At 36.1% G+C, this 26,389-nt stretch overlaps 2 protein-coding genes across 4 annotated transcripts in view; one reads left to right on the forward strand and one right to left on the reverse strand.

Moving 5' to 3' along the window:
• The window catches only part of LOC121410894 (tight junction protein ZO-2-like), a 79,332-nt gene extending 57,148 nt beyond the window's left edge, over positions 1-22,184 (reverse strand). For 2 of the 3 annotated variants that reach the window (XM_041603264.1, XM_041603262.1), the window contains exon 1: positions 15,885-16,312. The gene's annotated coding sequence lies outside the window, so the exon portion shown is untranslated. Of the gene's footprint in view, positions 1-15,884; positions 16,313-22,110 lie in introns of those variants that run through there. The other variant, XM_041603263.1, reaches the window with a different exon arrangement.
• A 327-nt stretch (positions 22,185-22,511) lies between these two features.
• Positions 22,512-25,643, forward strand: LOC121412020. The gene is made up of 3 exons (XM_041604932.1): positions 22,512-23,130; positions 23,555-23,674; positions 24,634-25,643. Exons 1-3 carry the CDS (start codon positions 22,704-22,706, stop codon positions 25,641-25,643), a joined length of 1,557 nt encoding a protein of 518 aa, XP_041460866.1. The 5' UTR covers positions 22,512-22,703.
• The last annotated feature ends 746 nt before the right edge of the window (positions 25,644-26,389 follow it).

The following is a 26,389-nucleotide window of genomic DNA, read 5'->3' on the forward strand; positions in this document are numbered from 1 at the left end:
CTTTATAAATTCCATTCTATGTAACATAAGGATGAAATGAAACAAAAAAAGGCTTTCCTCTCAAATGTTATAACATGAAGGGCTTTTCATACCAATATCATTTTTCACCCATGAGAAAATGTTGCAACTTGTCAGCAAGAGAGATTGCCAATCAAATCTGCAGGCTCCTGTACTTTTTCAGAAGTCAAGTTTTACCTAATCTTCTTGATCTGTTTCTCATATGCAATAAAACCCATTTGTAAAATCAATATAAGCACAATTTCAACAATGGGTAAATTTCCTGGAAAATCATATTTTCTATGTTGATTGGTAATTTTTTAACTTTAAATTTATTGTTAAGCTCATAGGGACAACTTCTTCCATCAAAATTTAACAAAGAAAATTGTATAATACATGTAGACTACTCTTATCCTGTGCTAAGGCACAGAAAACATGGGTTTACATAAACTGAATATTTTGGCCATATATCTCTTGAATATTATAAGAAACAACAGAGCCTACATAGTAAATTTGCTCATGCTAAATCCCATGTTCAAGCTGTGATGTAATGATTGCATGATACCAAAGGTAAAATGGTGTGTATGAATGGGGTATTGAGAAGTCTATGAACAGGTGCATCATGCTTGGATATTTGTGACCCGATCTAACCCCCACCTGAGATAGATACATGATCACCAGCCACCAATATAATGTTCTTTGGTTGAAATGATATTTAATGTGCATGACAGAAATAAATAACTTTTCTCAACTTGTCAGATATAAAATTGACTCAAAAACAAAAAGCTTATTCAATATGACAGTTCATGTAACTGGCATTGAATGTGTACAAAAGAGTATATGAACACATACATGTACATGGAGGCTCATTATTCTCAAGTCCAGAGAAACGGAGGCCACGGTCTATTAAAATCTTTGGTCAAATTCTGGGAAAATTTTAAAGTTGTGTTTAAATAATGTTTTTTTATGTATATTGTACCCTCTCCTCATGTTTTGGTGAAGAAAACTATTTTAGTTATTTCTAAACAGTCAATTAAGTGTCAAATGAGCTGATAAACTGAGTATGACTAGAAGAGATATGCATCACAAATGGTTATCAACCGGTAAATCAAATCTTTAGAATAAAGTTTGGATTAAACAAGACTTCAGAAAAGGGGCCAATAGGTGTAACAAGATCACCAAACAAGAAAATAAACTGTGGGGTGAAATTAAGTGCATGACACTTTAAAATGTTTGTAATGCATAACATCAGGTACAGACCTATATTCAGTGTTTCACTTAATCACTTTATTGTATCAAACTTTCAAGGAAAATATTATGGCATTTAATGTATTGACCTAAATATATATTATACTTCTATCCTTGTTAACCTCTGGCTTTTAATGATTCCTCCACCATGTAAAACGATTACATTTTATATGATAATGATTTGTATGAAATGAAATAAATTGTACTTTTAATAAGATCAGCTCCAAACACGTCTGCTTGAATATGCCAATGTAGAATAATATAGATACAAAACACATCATTATGTGGTTTCAAACCGCCTCGATCACAAGAATCCCGTTAAATTACGAGAACTTTTATTGGCTAAAAAATACCCATTAATTATTCCTGCATTCACACCGCCCCGCGACGTACCCTTCGGGATAAGTTCCCGAAGTTACGAGCATGCGCAGTATGGTCTGATAAGCAGGCAAGGCGCGAGATTCAAATTCACTAGCCCAGCAGCCACCCACGCCGCCGCGTCCAACGACTTGCTGGGCTAAAAGTTCAAGTAATTTGCTTTCAAATCGCCAAAATACCTGCGACCTTGGAAAAATCCCCACGAAAGTTCTCGTGATTTTGCCAAGTACCTACTATTTTGCAGGTATTTTCTTTTGGGGAAATTACGCGTAGTTTGCTTTCACATTACCAAAATACCTGGTATTTTCTGATCGGGGTAAATTTCCCGATCAGAGAATAGCTGGAACTGGCGAACTTCGAGGCGGTCTGAAACCACCTAATCCCGACCTTTCGTTTGAGGACGCGTACGCTTATTTAGAACGGTAGTTCATTTTGGGAGAGACTTTTGGGCCGGTCGTCATGGTCGTAAAACTCCGTCCTGTAATGCAAATTGTGTGACATGGGATTTTTTTTTCGTTTCGCATCTGGAACGGAAACATTCAATTTGCGTTTCGTGTGCAAAATTCTGGTTGCTACTATGGTAACAGCGATATATCTGATTTAGGACGACTTTCCAAATCAAAATTTGCTTCCTCCCAGAGCTCGAGAGGCCGCCCGGGGGACCCACTTCCATTGAATGGTGGATACCAGGCGCGACCATACGTAAAAAGGGAGAGTGGGTATACGTATAGGCCTATGTAGCGTTATGAGGGTGTGAGAAACAATAATTAAAATACTGAAAAGGGATATATTTCCACTACTTGTAGGGTGTCACAACTTGTTGAGAGATGCATTTTCATAATCTGGAAAAGACCTTCCCTTGTTTAGGGTACTTTTCGAAACCCCATGGTCGCGCCTGGTACCCACTCATCAATGGAAGTGTACCCCCCGGCAAACCCCCCATTTCCGCGGAAAAGTAAAACATACTGCCCATTACATTGTGTGCTAGAGGCATATCGTTTATGTAGGAGGTGCAAGCAAAAGAAAAAAACTCCGCAAATTTAGACGGTTTATGGCCTGTTGCATGATGTGTACATGTCAACGCATGGGAAATGATTCGGCCTGAGAGGTGATCTGAATCATGGAATCAATTGCCAGTGATCCACAAATAATGCACATTAAATGCAATATCGATTCGATGGACTGTAATGATCTATATCTAAACCTTTATTCGGTAAGTTTTTACTTACTCAATATGTACTCGATTTGTTTGAAAAACCACTTTCTTATCCATGTCATAATCTACATTTCGCATGTCTCCAGCCAGCTGGAGTCATAGCCATGATACAGGTACAGTCCCGCCGCGAGCTTCGGCAGGCAAATGGCATGGCATGGCATGCTGGTATCGTATGAAAGAGCTTTGCACACGAAAAGCAAGATCTATAGGGCCTGTAACACAAAGCTTGGCAATGATTTTAAAACAGTTTTCTACGTTTGATTGCATTGACTGTAATGTATAATCAATCTAGAAATTCGAGTCTATGATTAATCGTCAACTTTTGAGTTACCCGACTCTAATCTCGCGTTGTAGAGATTTGCGAAAGGTGCCTAATAAGTCCTGAGAGACAGTACTGCCCAGTAAGCAGCAGAGGACAGTGTCATATCCCGCCATCTCCAAGTTGATTCAAATGAAACACACAACTTTTCGATTTACTGGGTGCAAGTCAGAAAATTTGTGTTTCAATTTCCCAAGCAGGAAATGCAGATCAATGTGTCACTTAAAATTATTAAAAATAACAATTCCAACAAACTATCGCAAGAATTTAATGACAAAAATACTCTTAACTTGATTCTAAAGGCAAGTGATTTAAGCATGTATCTTGTGAGTTCCAGGAGTCTTGTGACTACCACCTGGTTCCAAATTCCCATTTGACAGGTATATTATAGGATAGATATGAAATGTATGTTCAAAGGCCAAACTACAAATCAACTGACATGACAGCAGGCAACAGATGGCTTTATGAACCCTGACACTTCCACACAATAATTAGGTGACAAAAACAAGCACATCATTTATCGCAAATTCAGTATACTGATTTTATTGTCCAATGTAGGAAAAAATCCGTCCTTAACTATAGAAATATCATTCTTACATTCTTTATCCTCAAATTAAAAAAAATATTTCACAACGCTTTTCAACAAAAACAATGGGTCATTGGTACTAACATGTACTTTTAATTTTGTTTTTCCATTTTTTGTACATAATGATCCGGTAACATACAAGAGCCCCGAGTGTGAGTGAAACCAACTGTTTTCAAATACAATACCCAGTAGGGCCTACCCCTCTGCTGGCCATAAAAAGGAAGCCTAACCATCTTCTATTTATGGTAAAGGTTTCTTCTTCAAGTACAAAGGGTCAAGGGTTTCAACATTTGACATTGAAGATTTATGTTTGGGACTTCCATGGATGACAAAGCAATTTTTTATTATAAAATACAAGATATGATAAAATAGGTCGGGTGATATTCTTTTGCTGACTTCTCTAGAAAGCTTCTTGAAAGCAATACACGGAGTTGCACTTGGATTCATAAAAATGAAAAAACCTCAATATAATTTGGTGTGGTTCTAGAGTCACATGTTCCATGGTTCGTCATGAGCAAAATTTCCCTTTAGTTCTATAGGTAGGGCCAAATGGCAAGTTGGCCCCACCTATGACCTACCATAACTTTTCTGCAAAGGTACCACCAATAGTCCAGTGCACAGAAACATTAGCACTAACAATAAACAGAGTTTATGTTACAACTGGTAATATAATAGTGATGCCTAATGTTACAACAATACATTACTTACACATTGGAATAAATGCTTTGATTTCACAATCTGAAAGATGTGACTGGGCTTACTTAGCAGACTTAGCACTGTTGGACTAACAATGTTTCTGTGCGGCCGGATCTTGACTCTTCCCTGCAAAACAGTGTGGTAAGCCATGCAATTGCCATACTAATTTGGCATAAAAAATGGGACCTACAAGCTGTCGTGAGAATAGAGACCCAGCCAAGCCATAGAGCGGTGCTCCATGCATGCCCAAGTCACAACAGACCTAGCAGTAAGCGCTTTTAGAATCATAAGTCCACATACTGTAGACCACTGGTATGAGATAACGTCATTATGAGGTCGATCCTCACCCTCACCAACTATCAGAATTGAGAACCTTGTCACCTACATTCTGCCGTTCTATGTAAGTCATTTCAACCGCTCAAGCTCAGAATGAAGATCATCTTTCCCTTAATATAACACAATTTCAGTGGCTTTTCACAAAATTGATGTAAATTGTACAATGCATCATTGTTTTCCGAACTCCAAATTATATATCGCTATATCTCTTAAATTTACATAAAAAGGAATTAGAGCAAGTGCATGTGCTCAAGTTGCACCTTCCATCACTCGACCGACCGGGTCTTGATGTGATGGTAAGCCAGATCTTCCTGGTTGGGCAGTGTGTCATGACCCCCTCACCATCACACTGTTTCATGTGGACGTATTTACATGTCGAGTGAAATCTAAAATATTTTGTAGTAAACAGACTACGTTGACACACATGATTAGTCGACTGCTACTCAGTTCTTCTTCACTCGTTCTTAAAGTCCCGAGTGTTATTCATTCAGAGACATGCAAGCACTCATTATTAGTCTTGGGGCCCGTTGCATATAACTTACTGTTATGGTAACTTTGCCATCCAATGGTAACTCCCATAGTAATGATTATCAACAGCCAATTAAAATCAAGGATTCTATGCAAATTACAACTGGATGGAAATATTACCACAATGATATCAAACTTTTTTGCAACAGGCCCAGGTTGACCACTGTGTGAGAACAGCGAGTGTTCCCTGAGCTGGGGCAACAACATGGAAAGTCCCAAAGAATATGATCAGGCCTCCACTAATGCAATGTAGCTAACATGGGTTTACCTTTTGTTCATTTAGATGAAAATGGGCTTACAAAACTTTTCCTGCATGTTGTTTGAATGAGAAAAGGACACTCTCCTGAAAGAAATAGGAATGGTCTGAAAAAGTGACTATGTAATATAGAATAATAGATGCCAAGTTGGTACAATGGATAATTAATTGTCAATACCCCTGATTTGGCATTATAGGTAGAGCATTGTTGGTATAAGAATCCAAGATTCACATATAATTATTGAATGGACCCATAAAAGAAATCAAATACAGTATCAAACTATTGAAATTTCTCATCAAATGTGTGCATTTTTTAAACCTGCACCTGGCAAAACTGCAAGAGAACAGCAGGATGTTAAAAATCAGCCCCAGTTTGCTCAATCTTAAATACTCATATCATCCAACATTACACATTACGACTCTGACAAGGTAATAAAACTGTCATAAGTTAAATGTTATATGTTTGCGATTTAAAATCTGAATATGCATGTTAAATTATTCACATGACATTTTTAGAAGTGAGATGAGAAGTAAAGCATGGTGAAATATTTCCAGAAGTGTAGCCTAAAATAATGACTAAGAAAAAATTGTGTACATTAAATACCGATTATTTTCAGAATACCTATTATCAAAATGTATTGGATTAGAAATAACTGTTTCACAAATGTTTAATAAAAAAAATCATACAATTGACAAGACGTTCAATCTTCCCTATCTTTCATGTAACTGATATCCAAAGATGCACAATAGGCGGTTTCAAACCGCCTCGATCACAAGAATCCCCGTTAAATTACGAGAACTTTTTAAGGCTAAAAAATACCCGTTAATTATTCCTGCATTCACACCGCCCCGAAACACATCATTCGGGATAAGTTCCCGAAGTTACGAGCATGCGCAGTGTGGTCTGATAAGCAGGCAAGGCGGGAGATTCAAAATCACTTGCCCAGCAGCCACCCACGCCGCCGCGCCCAACGACACGCTGGGATAAAAGTTCCCGTAATTTGCTTTCACATCGCCTTAATACCTGCGACCTTGGAAAAATCCCCACGAAAGTTCTCGTAATTTCGCCAAGTACCTACTATTTAGCGGGTATTTTCTTTCGGGGAGATTACGCGTAGTTTGCTTTCACATTACCAAAATACCTGGTATTTTCTGATCGGGGTAAATTTCCCGATCAGAGAATACCTGGAACTGGCGAACTTCGAGGCGGTCTGAAACCACCTAATGTATACTAGACTTATAATTAGTAATAAAATTAAATGAGATAACCAACATTCCTTTCAAGTTAATCATTGACATACAGTGTAGGTGCATGACCATCAGTGTCAGGTCTCTACTATGTACAAAGGGATATTGTAATATAGGCCTACATGTATTTGCTATCTTGAACGTTGTGTATTCATGTGATCGCCGATCGTCATCATTTTTTCTCTATTCAGATTGCAGAACATTATATGGAAAGGGAAGTGTGTTGAACATCTTCATAATGTTTTAGAGCACACCAGGGCATCCCCCTCCCCCCCAAAAAAAAAAAAGGTAAGACCTCTGCAGCAAATGGTGCACAGGAAGCACCATTAATCAATAACTTCAATTCTGATTCAAAATGTTCAGTGTTAAAAAAATTAAATAATAAAAATTGAATTTACATGAGACAATTCCTCTATACAACATTAAAGTTACCTTTTTTAATCACCATTTATTTCAACACTTTGAACACATCAAACAAACAGTAACCAGCCATGCATGATTTGAAAAAAAATAAGCTCATATTTGCCTTCATGAAAGGAAAACAAATTGTAATTTGAGCCATTATTTGCCTACATTTGGAGCATGCATACTTTTTACATCTTTTCATGTCAGACAGCTTCTAAACTTACATGTACTTGCCATACTGTGTTAGCAAAGTTATTCTGTATTTACAGTATAGCTGATATTTACCCCTATTATTCAAAAATATTTTCGGCTTCTGTAGACAATACAAGGTTGAAGTTCACAAACTGTAGTAGCAGCCTTTCCAGCATTCCTTTGTATTACATTTCCTTCTTTTCTATGGATACACATGTATGTCGCTGGTTGCGGTTTTCTTGTTGAGATTCCAGGGTGTATAGAAGGACAGAATAATGTTCAATGCTAGAGTAAAATATTTATTTGAAATACCCCGTCTCCAAAAGACCAAAGGCTGGCATAACTTTTTTTCAAAGTGAAGCCCAATTCAAAGATTTTCAGAGTGGACAATATGCAAATAACACACCTTCCTAGTCTAGTGTTATAAAAATATGTTGTTTTCCTCCATGACAAAAAAAAAACCACAGCCAAAGCTATACCCAGAATGAGATAAGTCAAGTGCAAGTAACTGCTATACTATCCAATTTATCATCAGGACTTCAATAGGCAGCAATTCTGCTGGGCTAAGAAAGGAAATGCTGTGGTTGAAAGCTTGTAGTCCAATGAAAAGGGGGCAACAGTACAAGAGTATTTCATATGATGCTTCAAACAAGAACAAATGAAGAGGTCATGTGAATAATTGGTTTCTCAAAGCTTGAAAGGACCAGGAATGCAGGTACAGTAATAGACACACTTGTAATAACAAATATGATGTGGAAACACACTGTGCGCTCTTGTGCATTGGAGTGTGAATGATATGGCTCATTTTCCAGGACAAACTTGAACTTGTTCAAGATCACAGCATTATTATTGTACAAGTAGCATACATGTAGCAATTGGCAAGAATAAGTCCAAGATGACTTTACGTTAAAGGGGAATGAAACCTTTGGAACAAATAGGCTTGTGTAGAAACAGAAAAATCAAAGAATAAGAATAAAGAAAGTTTGAGAAAAATCAGACAATGAGAAAGTTATGAACATTTGAATTTTGCAATATGTTATGGAGATCCTCCAATTGGCAATGCGACAAGGATGTGTGATGTCACATATGAACAACTTTCCCTTTAGACAAAATACCTCCAAAATGTCTTTTTGTTTTTCTTATGGTGATACAAACACTTTATCCATGATATGTTCTTAAAACATCTGTATTACATGCCCTCCTATAGAAAGAACACATGATCTACTGGTACAGAGGCAGTTTAGGTGAAATATATACTGAAGCAATGGAGAGAGTTGTTCACAAGTGACTTCACACATCTTTGTCACCTTGCTAATGTGAGGATCTCCATAGCATTAATGAGCAATATTCATATGATCATAATTTTCTCATTATTTGTCTGATTTTTCTCAAACTTTTGTTGATCTGTATCTTTGATTTTTTCTGTTTTCACACAAGCTATCTTGTTCCAAATAACGAATCAGAAGCACAATATTTTCAGTGTTAAAAACAAAGGTAACAATAGTGTCCTCACAATGCCCGATATCACTTTCAAACAGGGGGTCTTTCAGCTTCATGTTCTTGACCACCTCTGATTACACTTGATCGACTGATCAGTTATACCAACTTCTGCCGTTTTGCTGCATCCACAGGTAAATATTCTTTGCCTTGAAAGTCTTGGGCTCATGCAGGCAAAAACTAATTTTGCAAGGATAACCTTGAATGTTCCTCTTGAGCTGTTAAAAGGAATTTAAAATGTTCTTAAGCGCATGATACCATGAAATTGGCTCATGTCCATGATTACAACAAATGAGCAATATTAACCGAATGACATTCAAGATATCATTCGTATAAAAAGATTGGGGAAATGGGAAAATGCCAATGGCAATAATAGCTACGCACACTTCAAAAGCAATAAGGACTACCCAAAATTTACTTTTAAAAGAGGGTGAAGATACATTTGGGACCATTACAATTTGGCGTGAGTTTAATAATTGCAGAAAACTTGAAATATTTCAAATATGATAACAAAGGATTTAAAGGTAATCAAATCAATTTAACACCTGCAAAGCCGAACTACAGGTCCTTTCCATGTATGCCCTGAATTACTGGAGGCCTGTCATAGAGGCATATGATCCAGGGAGTAAAAACCATGGGAAAAGAAGACAAAATACACTTAATATTAAATTGTAAAAGAGATGAAAGTTTTTCAAAATCCATGATATATAAAATCTAAAGAGAGACACTAGTACTGTAACATGTACATACAGAACATAATTGCAATGAAGTCAGTCCAGGCCAATATTGAATCTATTTTGGGTTCTATTCAGTGCAGTCAAAACACCTCAATAGAAGAATCCATAGCCAAGGGGAACAATAGACTGATAATTCTAAAGGTGTAAAACACTCCAGGACAGTGGTATGCATACATTATTAGCTGAAGTGACCTTCTTGTATAAGAACATTTTACGGGTCTACTGTACTGTGATAGCATACAGTCACACAGTATGTAGCCTACGTTCGTCAAATAATGTGATTTTACTGATTTACCAGATGATATTGACTTTATGAACGCATGTATTTACGTGTTACATGAATCCTAATAATTCAACTTTGGCTAAAAGTGAATGAAGAATAACATCGAGAATGAATTGAATGAATTCATGCTTTGCATGTTTGGTGCCTGCCTGTTCAAGACAATTGGTCAACAGGTGATCTACATGAGATGTTAATGTAGCCCATTACGCACTGCACAATTACACAAGTTAAGTTCTGTAACATGAAGATTGTTTAGAAATGTTTTATGCTGAAATTGTGGTAAATCTAGAGCTAAAAACACATGATCTATGACCATATACAGTATATATATATATAAATAAACAGTATACACAATTTTTTTTTTGCAAAATTTCATTCATCATGCAGTTGTTTGACAATATAATTATACCACTAGAAGTTGAGTGGAGGCAACCATAGGTCCACCTCGCCACACAATACCAATGGAAGCAATGGTATTAAAGGCAATGGTGATAAGTTTAAAACCATATTATAGGGAAGAATTATAATCTTTGCTTAACAAAAAAAATCAGTTTCAATTATCTAAACTTCTAAGATCCAACAGATCTTTAATTTAATGCCAGTCCACACTTGAAGCCTGTTTTGTACACTATTTACTGTATTATCATTTTTGTTACTTTGTTTTGTTCTTGTCTTATGCATTTGTTATTTATCTGTATATATGTTATTTTAATCGAGTGAAATAAATGAATTAAATTTAATTGAAAAAATTCACAAAAATGTCCTACACTGTACATGTACATTTGTGATTTTTATTCACAGGCATACATTTTCACTATTAGACAGCACAAATGTTGTTCCAATTTGAGTTTCCTGTATCATTTCATGATTTTTTTTACAAAACTTCTTTGCCTCCTGTACATAGACCACTCACATATACGTACATGTATGTGTTTCACCACTCCTTTGTGTACCCATATTTCACCTTCAAACTTGTTGACTCTGTCTCAAACTATTGTTGATCAGTTTAATTAGCTAGTTTGTCAGTGCAAAAGTAAACAAGATTGCATCTTAATGATCATCTTGATAAGAGGATGGCTCATTATGACACATGATTGAAGAACTTGGAAACAAAATCAACTCATCAGGTTTTGCAAAAAAAAAAAAGAGAACTTTGAGAGAATTTGCATGAGATTATCCTAAAAGCAAAAAAAAAATTAACATAACTTGTACTTGGCAACCTGAAAGCTTAAAGATGCATGTAACTGGTAGGGGAGACTGGGGTTAGTTGAAACATGGGGTAAGTTGAAACATTGTAATTTTCTTTAAAGCCTGTAAAATAAATTTATGCAATACTGCCCTCAATTTATTGCTATTAATAATACAACAGTGTTGAATTATTATTGCAATAAATTGAGGACAGTATTGCATAAATTTATTTTACAGCTAAAAATCAATACTAACACAATAATATCTTAATCAGATTAAATAGTACAAACAGTGATAATACCACTAAAGGAAACAGAATGATTTAATGACCATTTTCTTTTATAATTCACAAGATATCTTTGATAAGGCCTGAAAATACAACTGCCAAGATTTACAATTCGCACTTGGCATAAATAAGTAGCATTCATACATGTACATTGTCCAATAATACAAATCAATAATGAAATAATAGTACAGCAACTATTATATCCTGATTTGATAAATTTATCTTTATATTACCACTCATCATTTTTGTTGAGGACGTGCACTACATGTCACGGACAAAGTCCATGGGGAGGACTGAACTATATTTTTTGTGTGATTTAATTTTTGTGCAACTTGCTCATATTTCTAAGATCAAGAACATTTTAGCATTCTTCTTTGGGGAATCATATTCAATAAGTATCAGATATGATATGTATCAAATATGACAGGCCTAACAATGTATCCCTCAGAGAATCCAGGCTACATGTATGTAAATAAGGGACAACATATATCCTACATTAAACTCAAATATTTAGGAGATTTTCTGTCCAATGCAGCAAGCACCAGGAACAGATCAAACATGCATACATTTGGAATGCTTTATAATTAATGGATACATGTACGTTTTGAAATTAGAATAGTGAATAGAATAATCCAAGATGATTGTTTCATTGATGGGAAAAGTTGAATAATCAATCTGATCACGTCTTTCTCTGTGATTCAATTAGTGCTTTCACCTTGTCGTGAGACTTGACGATGAACGTGGGATGTTTCACGTTCCCCACTAACATGTCAAACTTAACTAGATTCGATGTTGTTGCTGAAGGAAATTTTACGAAGGGTGACTGCAGACTGCCTAAACACAAAGCCACACCTTAAGATATGAAATCATATGATCCTATATCGCCATTGACCTATTGCTTCAGTCATAACACACTCACAGCGGGATACATGAGATGGCATTCAACAACCAATTCCCTTCTCCCTGTGCCTTCTATTTGTACATTATTCAAAACTTCTAATATCATTATGTTAAGGTCAAAACATGTATAATGGTGCTCCCTCGGTTTAAAAAGAATACTGCTCCCATGATCAGAGAAATGATGGCTTACATGTATATAAACCTTTGAACAAATTGTAACATTATAGGTATAGTGTACTACTGCCATAGGGCTTTTCGAACAAGATACCCGAATGCCACAAGAGTGATAAGAACTATTGGAGACCAATTTTCACACCTTAACACCAACCTCATTATAAAACATACCTGTAAACTTTAATACTACAAGAGGTTCTAGCCTCATAATACAGGCCTCACTGATAATCATTTTGCACTTTGCACCTACATATAATGGCAACTTTTCCTTTGCAATAAAATGGTAGTGATGAGTCACACTCATCTTCTGATGTATTCTGGTTTTATAAGTTATTCAGAAAATATAAAAAGAACAGAAATATGAAAATTGTTCCATTAGGATTATAAAATATTCTGTATACACATCAAGGAAATGCACTTTTTCAGTTCACAGTGCATATACTCAAATGTATTGTACAGAATTTGAAAGGGGAGAATTTGAAAGGTGAGAATTTACTCTTGTTCACTTGTTCCGAATCTAATACTATGGTCAACAAGCTGTGCAAAATATCTGGAATAAATTTCTATAGAGGACAATATCACAAACTGCAATCAAATAATGCCTGTTGTTAGCTGTTTGTGCATGTTTACAATGGAAGCAGTTCCAACAAGCTTGATGTGTCAGATTGAATAGTATTTCTGCCACTGGCAGCTTCGGATGGGTGAATTGACACAAAACATAGCCAGTTTTGCGATAAAATACATCCAACATCACATAGCATATTTGGTGAAATAAGTGAATCCAGCACCTGTAAAAATGTAAGTAGGCAAAAACTTGATGAGCCCTTTATTCTGTAGCCTTGATTTTGACTTGGACAGGTTGTTAATGTGAATCAAAAATGTCTTTACATTACGGGCACATTTGTGTCAGAATTTAAACACAGAGGAAGGTAATTATTTCTGTTGGTTAGTTCTAACCTAGTTGGGGCCTATATTAATCACTTATTTTTCAGAACTAATTTCTTGAGAAGCAAAGAGAAAAATCAATTCAAATTATTCTTATTTGCTTAAGTCTATTCAAGGAATTGTATTTTACCCTCAGGTAGAATTATCATGGCGCAGTAAAATTTCCCCTACGGTGGCTGTACGACTAGTTGAAAATGGTAGTTTTTAAAAAAATTTTACCTGCTACATATAGGTGGTTTGAATAAAAACAAACAAAAGATTAAGTATAGAAGGAAATCCTTCTTGTGCCACATTTGTGCCTACATAAATATCAACAGTAAAGGGCTCAATTTTCCTCTTTCAAATATATCTTTCCTTCACAAGTTTTATATGCCTACTCCATTTGCATTTATGCAAAAGCCTGTTTCAAAAGAACTTGTACAATGTAGGGCCTGTACAAAAACAAATGTTTCTCACAGGGCAGCATTAGGGAGGCTGTTCTCATTACGCTTTCTAAAACTAGTTTACTGGAAACCGATTCAGGAAACCAGTTTGGAAGATCGCTTTGCTAGCGTTCCCACAAATCACTTCACGTAAAGTGCTCTTGTTGCTATGGAAACGCTCTTAGTGGGGTGACACATTTCACGTGAAATTCGAAACCGCAGCATAGGCATTCTACACTTGTCATGTGGAGTAGCGCGCTCAAAATGTGCGAAGATCGCTTCCCGAAGAACGGTTGTGTCCTCACTTACGCTAAAACCACTTTAACGAGGCAAAGTGATCTTGAAAACTACATCGCGATGTGGTTTTCCAAACTGGTTTGGAAGATCGCTTCCAAGACTGCTTTGACCATTCTCACTATGCATTAAACTAGTTTCCAGTAAACTAGTTTTAGGAACGTACATGTAGTGAGAACAGCCTCTATGATGCCTTGACACCATGGTCACGGGGGGGGGGGGGGGGGGGGGCATTTGATTTAAGGCGAAATTGCATGTCTACAAGGCTTGTAGCCGAATCTCAAAAACAGGTAGAAGTAACTGAAGTACAGCAACATTTCAAGTTTAATAACTAAGTGTTGGATCTCTTGGTCAGCTAACATGTTTCTTGCTCAATGTACCAATAGTCTGTGGCCGATTGTGATCATAATATTGATTGACCTTTTAAAAGGGTCTTTTAATGTTAATTAATATAGCCACAGCCTCACAGGAAACCTATATTGAGCACAATATGAAAGCCACCGTGGCCATGATTAATTGATGACTTGTTTGGCTTTATATGCACACAACAGACATATCCTTGTGTTTACACAGAAAGTAAACACTTCTTTCATAAAATGATCATGATAGATGGTTGAGAGATCATCAGCCACTGGCGATAGTGGTCAGAGAACTCCACACTATAATAGATAACGGTTTGCAGGTTAAGACCCTGTAAGAAATGTCTTCATGACCAACGCAGGCCAGTTTTTATGAACTGCAAATCATGTATTGCATATCATTCTTATGCAACAAATAATGTGTTACATGTTATTAATTTGAAATGAACTTTTAATAATGATCTAGGCCTATAGTACTACATCCCTTATCACTAATATCAGAAGGGTATTAATTAGGAAATTAATCTGGATCTGGTGGATGTTTCATAAAGCTGTTCTTAAAGTCGCTCTTACGAACACCTTTATGAAACGGCCCCCTGGATGTGTACACTGCTGGACCAATTGGTATGAATGAGATTCTACATCTACTTTTAGTTTGTAAATGTAGTTTTGTTATAGTATAAACAAATTTGTATATTTAATAATAAAAATCAAACACTGCATGAAATGTACAAGTTAATAATTTGTGTGAAGAAAAATAAATGGAAGTTGCTGTAAACACCAACTTCATGAGAAAGTCTAAAAATAAAGGTCAATTGCCCTATAGAGCATAAATGTAGGCTACTTGTAGATCTAGTACAATTGAACTTTGTGAATGCAGATTTTTTTTCCAATCATTATTTTTTCATAATTTTATTTTGCACTTAAAAAGTGAAAATTTCCACCCGACAAAAATATCCACACAAGTTTTTAAAAACAAGTGTCAGTATTGCAACACATAGTTGAATATCTCTAGTAGTGCCCCTCCCACTTTTCACCAGATGGTAAACTTCAATTATGTGACAGATTTTGAAAAAGAAAAAATAATTCTATAGAATGTACAAAATACAAATATTTCATAAATTAGGTCTTACATGCTCTTTTTTTATTAAGAATGCATGTAAATGTAATGTCATGTAGGTTGTAAACCGGCACCTCAAGTGCATCGACTCCATAGAGTGTAAAACATGTAGGCTCAAAATCATCAACAGAAGAGCTAAGCTGCAAGACCTTCTCAAAGGAATTGCCTATTGTACTGCTGAGAAAGGAATGCAGGAGTCTGAGCCCCTGACATCATTGTACTTAAAGTACCAGGTAACGAAGCTATTCCTCTAACAAGTACTAGGTCAACTTACCCTTTTACACAAGAGGCACTGAAGCTCGTATAAACACAAGGAAAGACCTCACAATCCTCCTTTGCAGATCACTATCCACGCTAAAATAAAATGCTTCACTTCGAATCAATGCACACTTGTTGGTATATTTCCAATATTCTGATATCCGTCCACCGAGTTGTGGATCTTTACATCTGACACAGGCATATGATTAATAGGTGAGAAATGCAATGAGTGGTATTGCCTTATGACGAAACAGACAGTGAGCCGTGGGAGTAGGTGCTTTTAGTCCCTCCCAATATCATTACATGGGGGAGGTGTGTGAGTCAAATCAGCATCATACCACCATTGTTATGCTGGCAGAAGAACCGATTCAAAAAAGCACATCATGGCGGCCTTCTCAGCAAGCACAGCCCACTATACAAACTGAATTGAATCGGGTGCAACCATTAACAGCGTGGGGAGGGTCCAGAGTGTTTGCTCACTCAGGCATGTACCGCTGATAAGCAAGCCATTTTGTTTGTACCTCTTTGCATTCTTTAGTAAACACTAAGCTCCAGTGATTCAAATGATGCCGCTATTTAAAGCTCTCATATGCATAACAAAAAAAACTCTGTGAGAGGAAGAAAACGGCTTTGAAAATAGAGCTCGCTCAGCATACTCTGAGTACATGGATATTTATGTAACTCTACAAGGAACAAGTAGGGATCAGCTGCAATGTACTGATCACAGGTATCAGCATTACACTGAAATAACAAAATATAGTACATAATTTCTGGTGCAAACAGCAACCATTATTATAGCCCTGCTGTGCATGACTGCTTTCACCTACGTAATAATCTGAATCAACATGTTCAACTCCAGGCAAGTTATTTTGTCTTTGGCTATGGCCATTCATGAAGAGTAATTAAGCAAGAGAAAAAGAGTTCATTGAACATGCGTGCGTACTGCATGTATTTCATGTAAGCCACCTTATTTCTACTGAACTCAAAATAAATAATAGGCCGAGATATAAAAGAATGTTGTGCGCTACATTGCCAATACAACATTTTATCACCAATAAAAGTATATTTGCAATGTAATTTTAACAACTTAGCCAATTATTTAACAAATAGTGTCAAAAATCAGGAACGTATAACTGTTTTTTAGTTCAATGTTCAAAGTCATTTACGACTTTGATTACCGGTATACTAGGATACTGTATTTCAGTACATTTAACTACTTGAAATCAAAATATAGAATATATAGTTAGTAACCTTTGGAATCTGTTGAAACGAACTTGGAGTTTCTCCAAGTTCCAAACCAATGATTAGCTCAACTAGACTCTTATTGACTTAATTTTATTACAGATTAAATATTAACTATGCAGTATCATCACAAGTCAACACAACATATTTCTTGCATCTACAGCTTGTGTTGGAAAAAATGAACTTTGCACACTATCCAAAAAAAAAAAATCGAAGTTGTTAAAGGTCACATTTAAGTAAATTAATTATGTACACATGCAGGCCATATTTTTGTATGACATGATGAAATGCAGAGTTCTGCAAACATGAGTCTGCAAAGTTTGCTTATATTGACATTGCTATAGCAAGTAATTTTACTCCAATTTTGCACATTTAATTCTAATTAAGAACAATTGATGTCATACTTTCCTTTTTAAATAATTGTTTTGTCCTGAAAGACAAACTGGAATGGGAATTCTAATTCTTTAATGAGAAAGAGAATATTATCTCCAGAATTACTTGGTGCTGCAGTGATACTAAAAACTAAAAATTCAAACTAACCAAAGACAATGTGTAAAAGTATAATGTACTGTACAAGTGATGATCCTCTTGTTGTAATTCTGGGGTAATCAGCCAACCTTATTAAAGAGAAAGCTAAATAAAAAAAAAATCCTTGTTTCCAAAAGCCCAATCATGAAATATGGCTGTTAGCCAATAAAGCATAATATAACTTTTATGCTTTTCACACTGCACATATTTCCCTGGGGTTCAGTTTAGCCCAGTTTGTTTTCACACTACATGGACGTTTTAGCAAAGTGGGCTAGCACGGAAAATAGTATGGTACTACATGTATCTGGCCCTGCAAATAAGCAGGGTTAGCCAGCTTATTGCAGTGCTAGCACCACAATTGCGGTGCTAAGAGATGCAGTGCAAAACATAACTGAGCTAAGGAAATAAGCATTAGCCAATCACAGAAGTCGAAATTGCACGTTCATTATGCTCAGTGTGGTAAAATCATCATTCATGAGCTGTAAGACAGTCCAGGGTTAAGGCGTTAACCCCCGCTAAGCAGATAGTATGGGGTTAAGAAAGACAGTGTGAATCCAAAAAAAGATAGTATGGGGTTATTAAAGGAAATGCAATGTGAAAAGCATATATGTATATATGACAGCGTACTTGATATAGATGGTATTATCTTGATACAAAACCCCAATTAGAAGCTCAGGACTTGATCCAACCAAGGTCATTAAGGAGAGATGCAGAGTTCTCCCTGATGATATAGGTGTTTGATAAAATGAAGAAAATCCATCCAAGATTAAGAGAGTTATTAAAGTTTCTTTGAAGTTTTGAGTTTGTGAAATCATATGCATTATGCAACCAGTTGTACCATATGGCATAAATTTCATATATTCTTATTTTTCAATGGTCAACAACTTCAACAATAATTTATTTCAAAGCAGTACCGTATAACATGATGTGTCATTGATATTGACAGCACAAATAAAATAATTTTCAATTTTCTAAAGAACTTACATGTACATTCTTTATAATTCAAAACAAAACTCTTAGGTGAAATCATGTTACACATCAAATAAAAATATTGACTATCCCCTTGTCAGTCAGTGTGAATGGGATTACAACAAGATGTAAAATGACCTTCCATTCAGATTACTCATCAAATACAATTTCAGAATCATTACAAATTTTCTATGAGATTGTTTCTTTTCAGTCAATTTGTTTAATTCAGTCTTATCAATCTTGTGACAAAGGTTAGAGAAACACAGAAAGTGCACATAATTACACCTAGGCACAAGGCAACTCAAATGTCTTTGGAGACCTTTTATATTTAAAGCTACTTTTGGTTCCATAAAAATGTGTACATGCACTACAACAGTTAGATGATGTGGAGTAAAGTATATGAAACTTTGTTTAAAACACTCAGGACAAATTTGTGATTTCTTAATTTCATTTATTTATTTGTTTGTTTTATGGGGTGTCCGATCAAAATGAAATACATGCATATTTTCTTTTCTTCTCCTTTAAAAATCCTATTGAACGTATATCTGAGGTGCAGATACAGCACAGGCATTTTTGGCTTAGAATGGTGTCGGACTGAACTTCCGGCTATGAAGAACATGATATTGATAAATTATTTGAAGTCCATTTAAAGGACAAGTCCACCCAAACCAAAAGTGGATTTGAATAATAAGAGAAAAATTCAACAAGCATAACACTGAAAATTTCATCAAAATCGGATGGACAATGAGAAAGTTATGACAATTTTAAGTTTCGCTTTAATAATTTCACAAAATAGTTATATTCACATCCTGGTTGGTATGCAAATGAGGGAACTGATGACATCACACACTCACTATTTCTTTTGTATTCTATTATATGAAATATGAAATATTTCAATTTTCTCATTGTCCTGTGAACAAAATTTTATTTCGCCCTGAACATGTGGAATTACCATTGTTTAACATTACATGTTTTAGTCAAGTTGGTCTTTATTGTCAAATCTGTAAAAATTGAAATATTGCATGATTCAAACAATAAAAAACAAAAAAAAAGTTAGTGAGGGACATCATCGATTCTCTCATTTGCATGTGACTTAATTGTGCATATAACTATTTTGTGAAAAATAAGCGAAACTTTAAAACGTCATAACTTTCTTCATTTACATCTGATTTTGATGAAATTTTCAGCATTATACTTGTCTGATTTTTCTCTATTGATTAAAATCAACATTTTTCTGAGGTGGACTTGACCTTTAAGGTGAATGATTATAAACTGTTTTGTTACAAAAATGTAAAATCGTTTTAATGAACGCTTAATCTCGTGAAAGAAAATAATTTATGTATCTTTCCAGTAAAGTTAGAAATACCTATATGTAAAATTTAAACATCAAATACATGATCATTTGCAACATGTTTTTTTTTTAGGTGTTAATGATATAAAGAATTGATTTCATATACCTTGCAGAAATAACTTACTCTCATGTAAGAAATATGATTCAAGAATCTCCCTGATAACGGTTGATTTCAAGGGAAACATATCTGAGTAAATGTCATTAAGTAAAAGCCATCAACATCACATATACATTATTGTTCAGGAAATGATTCAAATTAATTTTGTGTCTATACTGCACATTTCCTGTCAGTGAATTTATTGTGATAATAGGCGGTTTCAAACCGCCTCGATCACAAGAATCCCCGTTAAATTACGAGAACTTTTTAAGGCTAAAAAATACCCGTTAATTATTCCTGCATTCACACCGCCCCGAAACACATCCTTCGGGATATGTTCCCGAAGTTACGAGCATGCGCAGTATGGTCTGATAAGCAGACAAGGCGCGAGATTCAAAATCACTAGCCCAGCAGCCACCCACGCCGCCGCGCCCAACGACACGCTGGGATAAAAGTTCCCGTAATTTGCTTTCACATCGCCAAAATACCTGCGACCTTGGAAAAATCCCCACGAAAGTTCTCGTAATTTCGCCAAGTACCTGCTATTTAGCGGGTATTTTCTTTCGGGGATATTACGCGTAGTTTGCTTTCACATTACCAAAATACCTGGTATTTTCTGATCGGGGTAAATTTCCCGATCAGAGAATACCTGGAACTGGCGAACTTCGAGGCGGTCTGAAACCACCTACTATGTAGGCATGTACTGTTCCACCTCAACACATAATCCCCTCATCCCCTAATGTGTATCGCTGTCGGATGTACATTACAGCCAATTCTGTCCACTTTTGCTGTGTGAGTGCACCCACCAACAAATTTTAATTGAACTGAATTGAATCAAATTGGTTTAGGGCAAGTTGAAGATATCACGCATCTCACGTACGAGACAGAGATTTTCAACCTTAGGAAAATACTGTACAATCACAATATCACAATTCACAAAGGCTTTTTTTTCAATTTCCTTGAAATCAAATCAATTCATGAAGCGAACATGAAATGAGTAAATTTAATGTGCAAGGATCAAAGTTAAACACACCATTGTGGTTCCCATTTGAATCAAAGTTAAGTACTGCGCTGCACTTCTTTTCTGTTTTTTCCTTCAAATTATGGATTTGTCATAACTGTTTCTTTTCATATCAGCCCATAGAGCCCTAGGGATAGCGGAATATCTTGGGCTCATTTGTACACGCTGGTTAGCCAGCAGCCCCACCTGTCCCCTCAAAGCACAAACAAACAAAACAAGCAAATTCTCTATTCACTCACAAAACCAGAGGTTTATACCATTGTATCCAAGACTATTCAGGATACCTCCTGGATAGGAATGCAGATTAATTCCCTTTGCTTCATGAATGCAATAATCACACATTGCATAAATATGGAATCATGTAAGCAAGAAATTCTATATAATATTCAAATGGACCCCCACTGCGCAAAGGAGCTACTGAATTTGTGGCCTATAGTACAAGTGAAAAATACTTTCAACCATGAAGGGGCGGAGCCAGGATTTTTCAAAAGGGGGGCACATTTTACCCTGATGAAAAATTTGACGAGCAAAAAGAAAAAAGGTCTTCACTTTCAAAAGGGGGAGGCCCAAACTTCTGTTTTAAACTGCATTTTTACATTACAAAGTTGAATTGTGCCTCTCAAAACAGGGGGCACTGGCCAGTTTGTGCACCCCCCCCTGGATCCGTCGGTGCCAACCATTACCTGGTAATAATGAGCTAGTTAAAAACAAGGTACACTAACATGCACTAATTTAACATTGACATTTATACGACTATAAAAGCAATCTAAGTTTATATGCATGGCAAACCAAACAAGCTTTGATAAATATCTCAAGATACATGTAGTTAGCAATTAGCTCTTCAGTTCTACTCTCAACTCCAATCTATGAAGAAAAGGGTCCTTGTTTTCTTTAAAATTGATAGCATGGGCCTAAATATGCAAAATAAATACATCAGATGTCATATTTATATTTATCCTTTCGGCTTCATCATGTGAGTTTACCACAATAGAGCATCTTTGTGTGTAAAACATGAACCTTTTATTCACACTTACCAGGGCTTTTCAAAAGTTGAAAAAGGAACAAAGCCTCTACTCAAGTTCTCATGAATGATGGAGCAAATAGTAATCTGAGGAATAAGAGAGAGAGAAATACTTTTGAATAATATTCAGTTCGCAATCCAATAAATCATAGGTACATTCATAATATTATAACATGCATGAATAACCACTTTATCTTTTGCATGCATTCATCACATGATTCAATTACATTATACGGACTTCATACATGTACCTTCTCTCTCTCAAAAAAAAAATTTCAGACATGTGAAGAAACTAGTATTTTCATTTCCTTGTGTTGTGATTTTTAGGGTTTGTTATTTGTCATTCTAACCACCATTGGTGAGGTAATGGGCAAAGAATTCCAGCATACACAATATGTATTACCAGGGATATGGAACAACTGGAGAGGGGAGTCGATAAAGTCTCTTTGAGACATTCGCTGCGCCGCGTCTCTCGGGAGTCCTCAGAGGGATTACTTGTAATCCGCATCGCCGAGCGAGATGGATCGCAAATCTGTCATCAGCTCGTGAACGCGCGCGGCATTGTGGGATGCTAGCATAGCGTGAGCCCGGTAGAACAAATGCATTATGGGAAATTTGCAACGTTTTTACCCTATACCTACTACACGCAATTATTTTCAACTATTTTCGATACATTCTCACCGCTTAATTACCGTGAATCTGACAACAATGGAACTTGAAATCGAAAGCGAATTGACTATAGAACCTGAAAGTTGGGAGGCTGGTATCAGTGACGAAATATGTATTTGTGGTATTCCATCAACTGAAGATATTGTTGAGTGCAGTGGGCCGAGTTGCTCGATAGGATGGTACCATCGCAAGTGTGTGGGTCTCGTAGTCCCACCAGCAGCCGATGATGTTGGTTGCAATACCAGTAGCTCCGCTCCCTCGGCCTCAACTTCGTCTTCAGCGAACGATGAATCCGCTTCGTGGTTTTGCGAGTTTTGCTCAACTGATTTACCTCATTCTACTTTTTCCTCAACTGTGCCAATAAGTGAGTTAAATAAATATTTGACTAGATTAGATTTAGATCTATAGATCTAGATCTAGATGTTTAAGTTCTACTTTTTATTTCTACAATTCTAGAAATATTTTTTTCTCCAAATTCCAGCCAGGCTCTGGCCTCCGCCCAGTCCAGGGTCTAGATTTCTATTATTTTTCTATTAATAATCTGCATCTAGATTTACATCTTGATCTAGGTCTACGTATGTTTTTTGTATTGATTTTGTTAATCTATCAAAACCTGAATAAGAAATTGAACTTGAAAAAAGGGGAAAAATGTCATTTTAGATTCAAACTTTTTTTTTACGTAGCCTCGTAGGCCTAATTCAATCCCTTTTAAACCTGACAGAATTTTTTTAAGTTTCCCCAGTGTAAAAAATAAAAGTGTATTTTGTTATTGTTGTACTTTTTTAAAGGTCAAACAAGCTCCAAAGATGCTTCAGCAAGTGTAGCAAGTGCTCCAACGTCAACCAGTGATATCCCTGCTCCAACCCACAGTGATCATCCCCAAAAGGTGAAACGTACTACAAGAGCAAGTAAGTTGGTTGCAGTATTCAGTGGCCCAGGCCCTTTTCAGAATATTTGTTTATATTTATACTTTTTCTTATTCTCTCTTCCCCCCCCCTGGGTTTGGGTAGCCAGGAGGCTTCTAATCTAGAGAGTACTAAAAATCATTTACTAACGTACATCTACATGTAAGGTTACTCTCACACGAAGCCAGGTCTTCTTTTCTATACATGTGTGTGTACCACAAAAAAACCTGAAACTTTCACCCCTGAGATTTCTACTTTCTCTCTAAAAGATCTAGCCCTAAATCATGTACATGGGATACAACTTCATTTCCGACATTTCTACGCTATGGATTTTATTTTTAGAAAAGAATTCATTAAAAAAAATGAGAAAAATATCATGAAAGGAAGGAAGGGACTCGCCCGATGTTCTTCACCCACGTTCCGCAACGCAAGCTTCCGTATCGTGGGTGAAGAACAATAGAAAACAAGATGGTGGCGTAAACATCGGGCAAGTCTCTTCTTTTCATGATATTTTTTACATTCTTTTTAATGAATTCTTGTCTAAAAATAAAATCCATAGCGTAGAAATGTCGGAAGTGAAATTGTAACCCATGTACATGATTTAGGGCTAGATCTTTTAGAGAGAAAGTAGAAATCTCGGGGCGAGAGTTTCAGGTTTCTTTGTATAGAAGACCTGGCTTCGTATGAGAGTAACCTTACGTTAGTAAATAATTTTTACTCTCTAGAAGCCTCCTGGCTAGGTTTGGGATGTAAAATGCCTCTGAGGTTTAAATTAGTGATGAATTTCGATAATTTTTAAGGCAGTGACTAGGGTTAAAAGTAAAGTCTTTGTATTGCAAAGAAGAACATACATATTCCTACAGGTTGAAATAATTTGTTTGGATATATATTTTTTCTAAACACTGCATGTACAATTTGGGTCTGTAATTTAATAATCATGACTTTTTTTCCTTTCATTTCAGAACTTGGAATGCCTTCCAAATCAAGGGACGCAATTGTGTCTGAAGCCGTCTGTTACGGAAAGGTTGCAATCCAGGCCCTGCTTGAAGACAAGTTCTACATAAATTCAGTGATAGGGTCTAAAGCTATTGAAATTGGGAAGGACGTTGATACGGATTCAAACGTTTTTGAAGAGGTCACCCAGGAAATTGTGAATGACTTTTTCAATATTCTGATGTCTGCGAAAGATAAACATGCTGGTCCAGCAGCCGATGCACATATTATGAAGGCATTCCATGACTACAGGAGCAGAGAGTCTGTCACTATGTTGCTGAGAAGGCTTGTCCAAGTTGACAGTGATGCAACTGCTCGATCATATTTTGAACAACATTTTCTGAACTTCATACTGGAAAAGACTCTGAATGCATGTAAGAAAGAAAGTGAAGGGAATGAAGCTGCCTCACCGTTGTCATCACATGATGAGCAGGTCTTACGATATGTCGCTGGCTATGTGCCCCATGCCCTTTCAAGAAAGTATGCCAGGATAAACTCTGCAAGTGCTAGGAGGATTTGTGCTACTCTCCAAGAATGGAAGAATGAAGACGATGTACACACCGAAGCAGAATCTTTTTTACAATACTCGTCCGTCTGGCTAACAATCCAGAATAGAGGAGGACTCTTCATCGTCACGGATGACATATACATGCTTTTTCGAGCCATGGAGTTTGTCACCAAGAAGTACCTGAATGTTGGCTACATACAGCGGAAGGATGAAGTCATGAAAGATACAATTGTAAAAAACATTTATGGCAGTGAACATGTACAAAGACAGTGGCTGAAATGCACTATGAATACCAACTTGGAAAGCTATGAAGTAGATGGATTGTTTGGAAGTGTGGTAAATTATTGGGTAAAGATAAGGGTTTCGGCATATGTTCGTTCGTATGTAAGTCTGAGGAAGAGAGAGCAAGGAAAGACAAGAAAGAGTAAGAAGGCATTACGAAAGAGTCTGAAGCAAAAAGAAGGAATGTAATTGATAGGTCTTGATAGGGATTCAGGAACCCCCTGTTGAATAAAATCTTAGTTTTGTTTTGTCTTGTCAGTTTATAAATACATTGCCCTCTTCAGTCTTCATAACTTCCTGCTCAAAATAGCTTAGAAGTCTGGTTATTATTTATTACGGGAATCCTAACTTCCTGTATTGTATTTTTTGTTTATATTTTCAGAAAACTTGAGAAAAGATTATTCATAAATGAAGAGAGATACTATTTTTTTGTTCATGATTCTTGTGTTCTTTGTTTTCTGAAAGACAATACATTACATAGACATTGCAAGTTTGCAACTTTATTAATTGTTAATCATCAGCATCACCAATTCCACCTTCATCACTATCATCATCATTCATCATCATCCTTTTTTAATTTTGCAACCAAGTTTTTTTTTAATGTGACATTTGAAAAAAAAGAAGAAATTAGAAGTACATACCCATTGGCAATAAATGAAAGGAAAATGTAGAACTAGTTGAAGTTTTTATCATTTTAATGGTTATACAAAATTAAAACCTTAAAAATGAAAGTGAATGTTTAGATTGGGACTCAAACATGTCACCAATATACATTTAATATGAGTATGTTCAGTACATTTGTACAGTCCTGTTTATTGGCAAGGTTCAATATGCTCAAAATTTGGTTCTCGACATTTCCTACATGTAAATTGAATCAAGTTTAGTAACTGGTGACATCGAGCTGTGCAAGTATCTCAGACTCGATAAAGGACGTT

The sequence above is a fragment of the Lytechinus variegatus genome, chromosome 3, assembly GCF_018143015.1.
Source record: "Lytechinus variegatus isolate NC3 chromosome 3, Lvar_3.0, whole genome shotgun sequence".
NCBI classification, from domain to species: Eukaryota; Metazoa; Echinodermata; class Echinoidea; order Temnopleuroida; family Toxopneustidae; genus Lytechinus; species Lytechinus variegatus.

What these genes read in the sequence shown, in the direction of transcription:
- LOC121412020 (XM_041604932.1), top strand. Translation starts at nt 22,704, where the DNA reads ATGGGAAATTTGCAACGTTTTTACCCTATACCTACTACACGCAATTAT. An exon ending in TTCCTCAACTGTGCCAATAA is followed by an intron (nt 23,131 to 23,554) that starts GTGAGTTAAATA and finishes ACTTTTTTAAAG; the next exon opens with GTCAAACAAGCTCCAAAGAT. An exon ending in GAAACGTACTACAAGAGCAA is followed by an intron (nt 23,675 to 24,633) that starts GTAAGTTGGTTG and finishes CTTTCATTTCAG; the next exon opens with AACTTGGAATGCCTTCCAAA.